Source organism: Phragmites australis, chromosome 5 (genome assembly GCF_958298935.1).
Source record: "Phragmites australis chromosome 5, lpPhrAust1.1, whole genome shotgun sequence".
NCBI classification, from domain to species: Eukaryota; Viridiplantae; Streptophyta; class Magnoliopsida; order Poales; family Poaceae; genus Phragmites; species Phragmites australis.
Window position 1 is genome coordinate 4,483,451 of NC_084925.1, and position 12,959 is coordinate 4,496,409.

The 12,959-nt window shown below is 42.2% G+C and overlaps 1 protein-coding gene and 1 long non-coding RNA gene across 6 annotated transcripts; one reads left to right on the top strand and one right to left on the bottom strand.

Annotated features, from left to right (window-relative positions):
* Nucleotides 1-2,545: 2,545 nt before the first annotated feature.
* Nucleotides 2,546-12,908, bottom strand: LOC133918511 (uncharacterized). Of its 4 annotated transcripts, none has more exons than XR_009909781.1 (3): nt 12,605-12,908; nt 11,491-11,825; nt 2,546-3,717 (listed from the first exon to the last, which is right to left on the bottom strand). It is a non-coding gene; the product is annotated as an uncharacterized LOC133918511 (long non-coding RNA). The 4 variants fall into 4 exon arrangements; XR_009909782.1 differs by having other exon boundaries at nt 2,546-3,506; nt 3,626-11,825; nt 12,605-12,833; XR_009909783.1 differs by having other exon boundaries at nt 2,546-3,312; nt 3,438-11,825; nt 12,605-12,833.
* Nucleotides 2,776-4,170, top strand: LOC133918510 (protein RGF1 INDUCIBLE TRANSCRIPTION FACTOR 1-like). Of its 2 annotated transcripts, none has more exons than XM_062362415.1 (4): nt 2,776-2,900; nt 2,996-3,244; nt 3,352-3,492; nt 3,856-4,170. In XM_062362415.1, the coding sequence occupies exons 1-4, from the start codon at nt 2,892-2,894 to the stop codon at nt 4,168-4,170; spliced, it is 714 nt and encodes a 237-aa protein (XP_062218399.1). In that variant the 5' UTR covers nt 2,776-2,891. The 2 variants fall into 2 exon arrangements, with proteins under 2 accessions (XP_062218399.1, XP_062218400.1); XM_062362416.1 differs by having other exon boundaries at nt 2,777-2,900; nt 2,999-3,244.
* Nucleotides 12,909-12,959: the final 51 nt, after the last annotated feature.

The following is a 12,959-nucleotide window of genomic DNA, read 5'->3' on the forward strand; positions in this document are numbered from 1 at the left end:
CCAATTTGCCAAGCCAACTTAAGGACGTTTTTGGGTCAAATCCTATGAGTTGATGCTATAAAGCTTTAGATCGTAGGCTTCGGAGTTTTGCTACCATAGGTGACTTCAATTTATCGAAGAACTAGTCCTCCGTACATTCTAACAAGAACCAACTATTGATCCATATATATCAATAAATGCATGTATTTCCACAACATACACAGCATCACAGACGTTGCATACTTGATGTTGAAATTTAAGCTCTCAAATCCGAGTAAAATGAATTTTTGACTTGAGATTTGAAGTTTCAGTTGAAATTTTGAAACTTGCAACACAGGGAATTTGATCTTTGAACTGAACATTTTAAACTCTATCAACATGGAACTTGAAGTTTGAACAATAAATCCTAGCCTTTAAACTTAGGCTTGTTTGGATAGAGGGAAGCTAGAATTTTGTTTAAACTAAGGTAAATTGTGAAAACTCCGAAGTAGTCCCCTCATACAAACACCCTATTAAAAAGTTTGAGCACACACGTCATACTACATCACTTATTTGTGGTTTGGGGGGAATATAAAGTAGAATACTCTCTCAAGAATGTCAGCATTTAACCAAATAGAATCAGAATCTCACAGTACCTCAGACACATGTCATGTGCTTCATCACTCTCCTCTAAGCTCCTATATGCATTTAGCATCATTAGTATGAACAAAAAGGAATTCATCGTAATTCCATCAAACTACAGGAACTAAAGAAAAAAAAAACAGCTCTGTTTCTATCTAAAACCAGGTGTAAAAGGCAAGAACATATGCAATCATTCTCGTCGAAAAAAAGAACATATGCAATCAGTATCAAGATATAAAAAAAACAGTTCAGAGATGAAGCTGAGCAAATGTTGCTTTTGTAGAATCATGTTATTATTCCATATTCTGTTTGACTTCTTGAGTTGAAGACTAATCAGACAGTTTAAGGAGGGGCTGTCGAACTCACCCTCCCAGTGATAACGGACCATTCTCTGAAAGACAGTTCAGACTTTTTAGATGCATTGTCAGAAAAATTACATCAACGTGTCTGATGAATCGGTACAGTACCATGTCAAAACTTCAGAGTGTAACCATGGAGCAGCACAAAAAAACCAAATCAATGCATGAGTGGAGAGATATGTTTACAAACCTTAATCACATCCAATCCAACCTGAGATAGTCCATCGCAAACCTTATCAAATCCGCACCTTGAACAACCCAAAGCTAGATCACTAGCTGTTAGCTAGATTCAAGCAGTACTTATCTTTTGGAATCTAGAACACGTACATGTAGAAGCCAAACAGAAACAACTTATTCATTCATTGCAATTGCAGTAACTAGGTCAAAATAATATCCATGTTGAAAGGTTTTATAGCAGAAGTAAATGGTAGTACTAGTTCATACTCCATACCAACGCTCTAAACACATAGAAAGTAATTGCAATGTCACATTAGCAAATCCATTCAAGCTTACTAATAACAAACCACACAAAAATTTATATTAAAATAACTGTTGAAGAGAATGTAGATCCCCAAATGAATTACAGAATGCATTAATCAAGCAGTATTTGTAGCTTACCATTTGAAATTTAGAACTCAAGTAAAACAGAACCTATCCTGTAGCAAACAAGATGGGGCAAAGCCCAAGACAGTAATTTGTTAGTGGAGACTGTCGATTTATATTGTATTCATGTGTTGCCCAAGAAAGGCCGTACTCGCCCCCACACATAAGGCTCCAAACAGGGAATCAAAGGGGCTCCTTGGACACTGCATTTGGTCATAGGTTAAAAAGTTGGCACAAGGGTTGGGAAACACTAGAAACAGCATCCACGTTCTCCTCACCTCCCCACCTCCCTTTCTTTCCTTCAAAATTGTTTTGTATATCTTGTTGGCTCACTATGTACATGTCGCAATAGCCCAATCTCCAAGAGATGCAAAGGAGATATATGTTAGAACTTCAGACCTCGCCATGCTCCAATGTCATCACAGATCAACATTTGTGAAATATTTCTTGTTCTAGTTATGGAGGGAAAAAAAGGGAAATGATTTTGTTTACAAGCAACAGTTCAACTGATTGAAATTCAACATCAAGCCTTTACTAACATCAGTCAATAATTTGTTTGGCATGGTAGTTTGTCATAATTTTCAGAATTGTGATATTGCAGTAAATTAATAGTGTAATACAGTAATTCACCATTGTCCATGTTATCACATTGCGCATTTGAATTCATGATTGTGGTCATGCAGAACTAAATATTCATGCTCGCAAATTCACTTGTACAAATTCCAAAATAACATTATGAACTGTAAAATTCTTTAGAAAAAGCATTGTTCATTAAGAGATTAACCTGATAAAACTATCAGTAAAATCAGCAGACTCTCCTTTGAGAAGGAAAAGCCACTTTTTTGTGGAATTTATGTGTGATCTCAGAGAAGCTATTGGAGATTTTGATATAATCGACTCTAGCAAGTTCAATGCAAGGGCAAGTTCAATGCAAGGCAAACCTAGTACAAAATTATTTTGCAGCTCCTTCCAATGAAATTACATTTTATAAAACAGTTCCTCCTTTTGAAATATTACATCCCAGCACCTACAACAGCAATTCCGGAACATGTTCTAAATTTGATTCACAAAGTAACTACACATGCCTATCACTGTCATAAAGCAAGGTGCATTCCATGATAGTGCCATAGATTAAGGAGTCAATTGTCAAAAGCCTTAGTGATGCAAATATATAGCCCCCTCTCCTGGTTGAGTCTTTAATACTTCTTAACCCACTAAACACCCCACCTCCCATCCTTCATAAGCTAAGACATATCTCTCTTCTTCAAAGCTCTCTACCCCGTCCAACCCAGAACACACACAACACCAGAGGGCTTTACACCTACATACATGATCATGGTAAGGATTCTAACCTTCTCCGTGCTCTCCTGTGAATTCTCATAGGAATTCTCCATTTATTGATGCAAAAACTGTTTGGAATTTTGAAACATCAGCAGGCAATGTGGAAGCCAGCATGGTTACAGGCCCTCAACACACAGAAGTTCTTCGTAGCATGCTCTTTCCATGAGCATGCCAAGAAGAACGAAAAGAACATCTGTTGCATTGACTGCTGCACCAGCATCTGCCCACACTGTGTGGCAGCACACCGTGTACACCGGCTCCTGCAGGTACGGCGATACGTCTACCACGACGTTGTCCGGCTGGAGGACCTTGAGAAGCTTATTGATTGCTCCAGTGTTCAGGTACATCAAATGTGCTTCGCGCATGCATGTGATTCTGATTATTGTTGTCTGAGCCTCTGAGGTTCAAGCTGCAAGCAGACTTATAATTTTGTATCAACATGGTGCAGTCTTATACGATTAACAGCTCTAAGGTTGTTTTCCTGAAGAAGAGACCACAGAATAGGCAATTCAAGGGGTCAGGGAATATCTGTACCTCCTGTGACAGGAGCCTTCAAGAGCCCTATTTTCACTGTTCTCTGGATTGCAAGGTAATTAACTAGAACTAATAATCAATGGTTATTCTGTGTGACTTTACGTAATTGAATTATGATTGCTGAGCAAATAAGAGAGCATAATTCATGCTAAATGAGAGGAGCAGAACAATTATGATCTATAAGGTACCTAGCAAGAGAAGTATATGTCCTTGTTTCTCATGCAATATCCATGTCAGTCTGTTTCTACCTGAAGAATCTGCCCACATCATTAGGATAGCACTACAAAGACAAATGTGAAAAATTTATGTCAGTAAATTTGTCCAAAATTTGTTCAGAGAGCTATTAAATGCGATGAAGCTCACTGTAAATTTCTAAGACATGAATATGAAAATTATTTGACAATTGGCAATTTTTCAGGTAGAGTATATACTACGGCAGAAGAAAGATTTGTCAGCATACTTGCGCCCATGCAAGATCTTACAGCTTGGCCCTGACTTCTTCATTCCTCATGATGCTGATGATGACACGACTCACTCAACCCTCGTTGATGTTGATGAGCCCATGGAATCATCAGACTCTGAGAATTTGAGCACACCGTGCACAAATTTTGTCCGCAAAAAGCAGAGTGGACCATATATTTGTGCACGGTCTGCAAATCGAGTCTCTGATGATGACATAGCCACAAACATGAGCAGAAGGAAAGGGGTTCCACATAGATCACCTTTGTGCTAATAAAATCAAGAATTAAATAGTTTTTCCTTTTCTTCACTTCTTTCATGTTATTTATCTCTTGGACTAAGCTGGTGCACTACTGACAGAATTTTGTCTCGATGGAACCATGTGATTTCAATGTACATCACTAGAGGCAATTGCACTCAAATTCTTCAAGTTGATGCACCAGTTCATATATATGTACGCTTCAACATAGTTCGTGTTATCCCCTTCTCCTTAGTTCTTTAAGTATGCTGTTGTTATTGTTCAGAAAACTAAAAGCTGTCCGCAATTTTTTATTAGGTCCTTAACTAAGACTAATATTTAGACATGGTATCCAAATATCCATTATGCCATTGTTCTTTATGCTTGACATGCCTACAACTACGACCAGGAATAAATACACAAATACAGGTATTTATACGTAGATTCAATAGCTAAGTCTTAAGAGTGTAATTTTGCAGCTAAGCAAAGGAACAAGCATATAAATTTTCCTTTTGCATCCACAATTTTACGTACTGGAGTAAACAGAGGGGTTATTTTAAAAGTGAAGGTTCTTTCTACCATATAACTGAAACTAAACCTGTCATAGCCTGCAAACAAACAAAACAGCATTCGAATGTCATCGCCATATCTAGTCACACTTGGAATCAAGTCAGATCTTTGTTGGAATTATGGGCACTTGCAGACTGTTTTTGCGAATTAGTAACTAGCAACCACCTAAAGTTTTCAATGGAGTGGAACAGAATATAGCGGTTAACATTTTATCATGTATAACCATCAATAAAATCAGTGAAACATTTTATAGTAGCCTCAAGTCTAGCAAAAAATGCTGCAAGCATGTTCAAAATATTACCAGTTGTTACACTTAAACAGAAATAAGGGGAAATAATTTATGGAATTACACACAGAAGATTTAATAAAATGACAAGTCATGAAGCAACTGCGATGAATCAAAGTTTTTCCAACCCATTTACATCTTCTATAATCTCAAGAATTCATGATGCAATGCAGTAGCACATAAAAAATGCAATGTAGATGCCAAAAATGGGATCCTAGAAATACTTTCTTCTTGTAATAAATGTAATCCCTGGCTAGTTATATATTTCCATAGGCAAGAGGTGGTCAAACATAGCAAAAAGATGCAGTTGTAAAGGTCAATTTACAGAGAGAACAACTTTCTCCTACCAAACAAAAGCTTGAAAGTTGTTTGTTTACCTTCCATTGCACATTTACTTGTCTACAACCAAATGGTTAGAGGAAAAAGGTACAAACTTCTTAAGATTACAGCAGTTTCCATGCAAGCAATCGTATTGTAGCAAGACAACACTGTTGGATCTTGTTGATTACATTTTGCTTCAGAACATAAAGTTAAAATAAACTTCAACCATTGGAAGTTGAGCAATTCTAATTTTAACTAATGAATCCCTCAGTAATGCCTACTCAGATCATCTCGAGATCAGAACATAAGATTAATATTTTTTCCATGCACCTCGTGATATGATTCGACACATATAGCTGGAAAGCTCGGGAAGTGCACTCGTGCGCGTCATCGACTAAATATTATAAGCCCGTTAAGATATTCTAGTGTTGATTAAAACAGTGAAATCTTTGTCATCCTCTCATGATGACGATTATTAAAAAAGGAATTGGCCTAGTTGCAGGTGAGCTCTCCCCCTTTGACTTTGACTGGAACCAAACATATTTTTCCTTTTGAATTTTGGTAAGCATTTTAACCACTGTAATTTCTTAGTAGTGTCCATTTTGTTGTCATTGCTGCAATCCAGATGCATGCACCACCTAGTTTGATGGCAGATCTCAAATTCATGAAAACCAGTACGGTCAAAAGTAAATGACATTTAGTAGCTGGGGTAACATGCGTATTACAGAAGAACAAACTCAGATGTAATATTCAAATATCACAAAAAGTGGTCATAGATGTCTGGTGATTCAGACGTACATTTGGAGTAGTTTTCATTTGGGAAGGGGAAACAACCAAGTGGCAGTTGATCATGTCATGTCGGGCATGTTAAGCTAAGCTCGCTAAACCTCTCTGATCAGATCAAATGGGTGTTGTACTCTAGTTCAGTTCAAGCTAGCATGAAACAACTGAGTTGAACATGTTTGAACATGTTTGGCCGAAATCAGGTACGCAAAACAAGACAATGCTCTACAGTAAATAGGCAATAATAATAATGCAGGCAGCAACTGAAGCAGCACAAATCTCAATATATTCGAAATTTGTTGCAAAGAGCCAGCCATGATCCACTCAATCCTTATAATGAAAAATGGATAGCTATTGGCAGCAAAAATAAGAAAGCCATGACATTCAAAGAACCGTACTGTTGAGAATATTGGACGGAGAAAAACTGCCATGTCTTAAGTCTCAAGCATTCGAGGATGGAACATGGAACTAAAGTTATTTGGCTTCGAATCACAACAGTTTCACAATGAACCTCTTACTCAAACACTAATTTAAAAAGTATGGTTCAACTAGTCATGCAACCATGGTACTCAGCCACACATGCTTCATTTCATGGTGGATCATTCTAAGGAACATGTCAGATGAGAACTTGACATAGAATAGGATGATGCAGACTCGCAGTTTAATCTGCCAGGCTGGGCCTTGGAAAGCTCAGAATCGAAGCATCTGAGAGAGGTGGTAGGCACGGAGGACTCAAACGCAAGCTAAAAAAATCGGTACTTTCTTTCGCAGAGCAACGTCTAGATGAGCTATCTAAAGTCCCATCGGATGCCTCAGATCGCAAATTTATAGTCTCATAACTTAGGATGAATTCTCACATGATGCATCCCCAATCATTCTATATATGTAGAGAGGAATCTGTATCAACTCACAAGAATATATATATATACGGCGAGGCTATTCTGCGTCTATGCGCAGTTGCTATTTGCACTGCACACATCCCCCAGTTACAACCCGAAACACTGTGAGTTACAACTTGTTAGGTAGACCAGTTACAACTTCACGTCCAGAAATGCATAATTGCAACACGAGAAGTTAACACTGTGAGTTACAACTTGTTATTCGCACCGCGCACATCCCCCAGTTACAACCTGAAACACTATGAGTTACAACTAGGTAGACCAGTTACAACTTCACGTCCAAAAATGCATAATTGCAACACAAGAAGCTAACACTGTGAGTTACAACTTGTTATTCGCACTGCGCACATCCCCCAGTTACAACTCGAAACACTGTGAATTACAACTTGTTAGGTAGAACAGTTATATTATTGTAAATTTGTGGCCTTTTCTGTTAATTTTTTTTTAAGTTTGAATACCCATTCTATGAATCTTGGGTCTGCCACTGATTTCTGGTCGACGCTCTTTGACTTCACCGTAACAACAAAATAGTTTTCCTTAAGTCCCTACAAGTTTCGATTCGCAAATGAACACATAATTTATGTGAGCAGAAACTAGTTCGGTACTCTAACTCTTAGAATCCTTGAACAGTAATGTCACCGGCTAGAGCGTCTCTGCAAAGAAGTAGTGAACCTAATGTATGATGTCATTTTGTCGTATATTTGCAGTAGCGTACATATAAAAAAAAGAGAAGAAAAGAAAAAAAAAATCCCGACTGGCCTCTCTCCTTTTGGGACGGCCCGATCCCTTCCCCTCTTCTCTACCGCTTGAGCCGGCCTAGCCCGTTTCCTCTCCTCCTTATCCCCTCCGCACCGCTGCCTGCCCTAGGGCGCGCCGCCCTGTGCTTCTTCTCCCTTCGCCCTTACTCGCATGCATCTTCACCTCTCCCATATCCACTTGCGCCGCCGCCTTTCCCCACGCGCCCGAGCCGCTCCCGCGTTCCCTGCTCCCTGGGCTTGAGCCGGCCGAGTGTGCTCGCCCCGCGCCGCGCTCGTGCTTGGTCGTTTCCCCCGTGCTTATCCCTTCCCTCATCCCTATCTCTTCCCCCAAATCCGAGCGCCCCCTATCGGATTCCTCCGTGAGGGAAGCCCTAGCCGCCGCTATAAGAGGTCGGGAGGGGGGAAACAGAGAGGAGGAAGGCCGGATCTGAGGGAGAGGAAGAAGAGAGCTAGAGAGGGCGAGAGAGAGAGGGAAGAGAGAGGAGGGAGATCCACCGAGAGAGGCATCCTCGCCGCACGGGTCTTTTTGCCGTCACCAATGGCCGCCGTCGATGGTGCTCGATGCGGTGGGTTCCTACCGTAACCACCCCTTTCATCCCCTTTTTCCTTGCTACAGGTGACGACCGGCGTTTGCGCCGCGTCAGTGCGAGCAGGTGTTCTGGCCGGCCTTGTGCCGCGACCACGTGAGATTGAGGTGTGAACTCCGGTCGGCCTCGTGATGTGATCGCGTGTTATACAGGTGTGCTGGCTGGCCTTCGTGCCGTGGTCATAGAGCTGGGTCCTGGCCGGCGCTTGCACCGTGGCCTTGGAGAGTGTGCCGCCGCTATGCGAGCTGTCGTTGGTTCTCTCTGGTTTGTGTTGGTCTCCGGTCGTGTGTGCTTCGTGCCGTGCAAGCGCGTGAGTTTGGCTTTGCTTTTGGCCGTGCATGCCTCCGCGCAGCATGAGCGCATCGAGTTTTGTTTGGTATTGTTCTGGCCAGCTTTGAGCCATGGCCGTCAACTTGGGTTCCGGCCGACCTCGTTGCCGCGACCGTGGAGATGTGCTGTGTTGATTTGGTCATCGGGTTCTCTTGTTCTGTGATGAAATCCGGCTGGCCCTCGTTGTCGTGACTGTGGAGATGTGCTGCAGTGATCATGGGTCACCGGCTGGGAGCCAGAGGGCCGCCGGCAAGCCGGCCGGGTGTCTGGGAGCCGCCGGGTGCTTATGCTGAATGCTGTGTCTGTGTGAGAACAAGTGTCTTGGCCGTGCCGGCGTTTGGGCTGTGCCTCGGCACACACTGCCATTGAGTCGTGTGCCTCTGTTCATATGGGCCGCCGTTGTTCTTTTTCTGATCTGAGATGTGTTCTGGCCGGCCTTCGTGCCGTGATCGTCGAGGTGTTTTCCAGCCGGTTTGCGCCATAGCCGTGGAACCTGTGTGTTTCGCCGGCTGGGAGTTCGAGTGCTGCCGGCTTGCGATGGCTACCGGTTGGGTGTCCGAGCACTATCTGTGCTGTCATGCCGATTGGGTGCTGTTGTGCTGTTTTCTGTGATGAATGGCAAGGTTGGCAGTTGTTTTGGTTGGTTGCTAGTGAGCTGGAGACCCTAGTGCTGCCATTTCTGTTATCATCCATATACACAACCATGTTGTTGGTATTGTCAAATGTCTGTGGCCCGGTTCTGTTATCGGCCCTCGAGTGCATATGCGAGTATCTTGCTGTTTTGGCTTTAATGCTCGACTGTGTATGACCTTTTGCTATTGATGATCATGTGCCTATTGTGCCTCTATGTTGGTTCACGGAGCTGGTGATGAGGGCTTCCTTCTGTTAGTCACGCAGAATTGAGGTTTTAGCTCCTTGAGATCTTTTGTTGGTTGATCTGTTGTGGCCTGTCTTCTGCTGCTGTGGTCCTGTCATTGTGACCCTGCTGTTTGTGAATTTTGTAACATGGACATGAGGCCCTTTTTATCGCTGTTTTATTGGTAGAAGACCAATGATGATCAATGAACTCATTGTTCAGTGGTTTGGCCGATGACTTGGTGGAGGCCCAACAGTTGGTTGCCATTGTTATTACCCTTTCGCCTTGGTGGCGTTTGCCTTAGTGGCTAGGTTGCTTGAGGGCTGAAGTTAGAGGTCGTAGATAGGAGTTTGGAAACACCACAGTTCACCGGGCTCCCACGAGGTTGTAGCCGGTAAACTGCTGTGTAGCTAGATTCTCTCTCCCTCCATTCTCCTGTAGAACCTGAGGCCGAGGCCGATGATGAGGGACTACAAATTCTGAGGCCTACGTAGCCGATGATGATTCGGGATATATAAACAGTTCATAAAGCTCATACTAGACTGTTTGTCTCGTCTTTTACTGTTATTTGTCTTCTAACACTCACTCTGTTTTGTCTGCAATGCGTGTGACTACAGCCTTGCAGACTCGGAGATGACTTAATGACGACCAATACAGCGGCTTAATCGGAGATTGTCCGGATGAGCCGGACGTAATTAACCGGAAACCTCACGAGGCCCTGGGAACCAGGATGAAGCAATCGTCAAAGAAGTAGTCAAATAGCATGTGTGTTTGTACGCGTGTAGAATAATTGTAACAGACGAAACTGTACTTTATGATTTCAATAATGAATGAATAAAGTTACGTGTTTCAATTGCAGTTTTTTTTTCTGTTCTTTTGTATACTTTGAGTATACTAGCACGCCCGCGATATATACAGTATACAACAATTTAAATTCGAATCTGTGAGTTTCAAATCCGCAAAACACCTAAAACTACCAAAATCCTTTCCAACATTATCATCATTAGAAAAGAGTGATAACCAATGATCTCGACAACTCACATAAGGTGAAGTAGACCAAATGCACTTATTCAATAAAGGCCACGTTAATCAACTCAAACAGTCAACTAAATTAAGATATGTTAGCATTTTTCTGTTCTGGGGATGCTCAGTCAACCTAATAACCATATGGCAGATGATGACTCAGAACAAGATGGTGAAGATCTCCAGATATGCTGATTGCAAATACACTGGGTGCAGTAGTAAGCCGACATATTGCGAATAGCAAAACCAAGTAAGTAAATTAATTTTTCACTAAGGAATAGCAAGATCATGATCCGACACTATATCATCTATTCATCTCTTATCTGATCCCTAGCAAGTATGAAGATTACACTCTATTTACATGGGAACTATTTAACCATTTTCCACCAACCTTTATCACAACATATTTAGCATAAGTTGTTGTAGCAAACAGGGCTTGGGAAAAAAAATGGTAGAAGTTAGTGGTCAGGTTAAGCTGGCAACCACTTTTACTGGCAAGTACCGCTTCAAAGAAACTGGTCGATTAAGGGGTTAAGGTTTATGCTTAGTTAGGGCTCTCTGTGGGTGAATTATGTTGATTTAGTAGTTTGTATGGGTGATATACAATTATACCGACCATGTTTTGCATTAATTTAGCCTTTCTTATTGCCTTATTGGTGCTCTGGGCCACTTAGCAAATTTTGCATCATATGTATCATGGTATGGCAACTATGTTTGCATCATGTTAATATGTAAACACAGCATGGCATAGTATTTTCAAAGTATAGAAATCTTCCGGAACTCATCAAGCACCTCAAGTTGAGCCAAAAACTAGCTGAAACGCAGCTAATCAGCAGGTTGCTACCAGTTTCTAAACTCATGGTCCATAACTGTTCTCGGAGGTGTTAGCTTAAATAAGGGACATTATAGTCACTTCAAAGAGATTAGAGCTTCAGCACTTCACCTATCACAAAATATACGCAGTATGAAATGATCAATTTGCATGTCTCAGGAGTCAGGACCACAATGATTCAATAGAGATGCTTTTGTCTGTGAACAACTTGCTGCACTTTGAACGCTTGAATTTCTTGCCTAGAACATGCATGAAGTCAAAGATACATAGTAGATGATTAAGCGAAGTCTGCACATAAGAAATGAGACATAGATCTCAACCTGGAGATTCAAGCATGTCCATGTCAATGGTCCATAGCAAGCAGGAGATGCAAAGACACTGGCATTTGAAGCCCTATTTTGCAGACAGCAGCCTCCTTGCCTTCTTACATAGCAAGATTGTGAATCCTAAAAGAGAAGGGTCAAATGCATGAAAACTAATTCAGGATCCAGTGAATGGCAAACAAATGCACATAACAAGAAGATCTAATTCTTTGCCATGGCACGACAACAGTAAGTACTCCGAACTGCCAAATCATACATGCTTCTTTTTGTCCCCAAAAAAAGAATAAATGAATGAACATGATCGATCACACTTATCAGGGTGCGTTTGGCAAACGATGGGAAAGGGCTTGGGAATTGGACGTGGGAGTTGGTAGAGACATTTACCAGGGGAATTTGATTTTTAGTCCTCACCCCTCGTTTGGTATGTGATAGGAATTTAGAGAGGGAGTTCATTTTCCATTGTTTGTTAATTGGCTTTGGGAGTGGGAAATCACAGGACGTGTTAACATAAGTTACGATCAACAGTGGAGATGTATCCATATTCTACTAACAAGCAATTATCACCTAATTACCACCACTCCCCCTGGTTTATAATGGTGGGAGTTGGGGCCTCAAACTCACTTTCCCCATCCCACTAAAATTTCCATGCCCATAAACCAATCCAGAGAATTTTAAGACCCCACCTCTAAACTCCCATTCCCTTGTACCAATTCCCTCCAAGGCTCCAACCAAATGCACCCTCAAATGTAGCAAGCGTAAGATTCTTCCATCAAGCCACGGCCGGAAGGTACTCAGAACTGAGCTCATCATCTCAAAGCCTACGCACGCTTCAACGACGACACTACCACGAACCATCACTAGTTCAATCCCAGACCCAAAATTTGCACATCCCAAATCCGCACCTGGGCATCCGCGTGAACGCTGACTCTGGATAGAAGTGCTGCACCACGCTTTAGCATTGCGTCGAACACTTGGCGGGCAGCCAAATTCCCCAGCGCCAGGAATGCTCACCGTCACCGACCTTTCCACTACGATCGTCGCGCAGAAACTGCAAGCCGAGGCGAGCACGCGGGCTCAGCCACCGGAGGAGACGGCCCCCGTGATCGCCGGCGTCGCCACACAGGCGGGGGACGAGCGGCCGCGTGCGCGACAACGCTGCGATTCTGCTTCGCCTCCTGCGAGCTGCGAAGACGTGGCCGTCAAAACCTTTCCACTGACAGGTGGGACCCACGCCCCGTCTAGTTGGCGTGGCGTAAT

Coding starts and splice junctions, on each gene's coding strand:
- LOC133918510 (XM_062362415.1), top strand. Junction 3,245..3,351: donor TTGATTGCTCCAGTGTTCAG/GTACATCAAATG, acceptor AACATGGTGCAG/TCTTATACGATTAACAGCTC. Junction 3,493..3,855: donor ACTGTTCTCTGGATTGCAAG/GTAATTAACTAG, acceptor GCAATTTTTCAG/GTAGAGTATATACTACGGCA.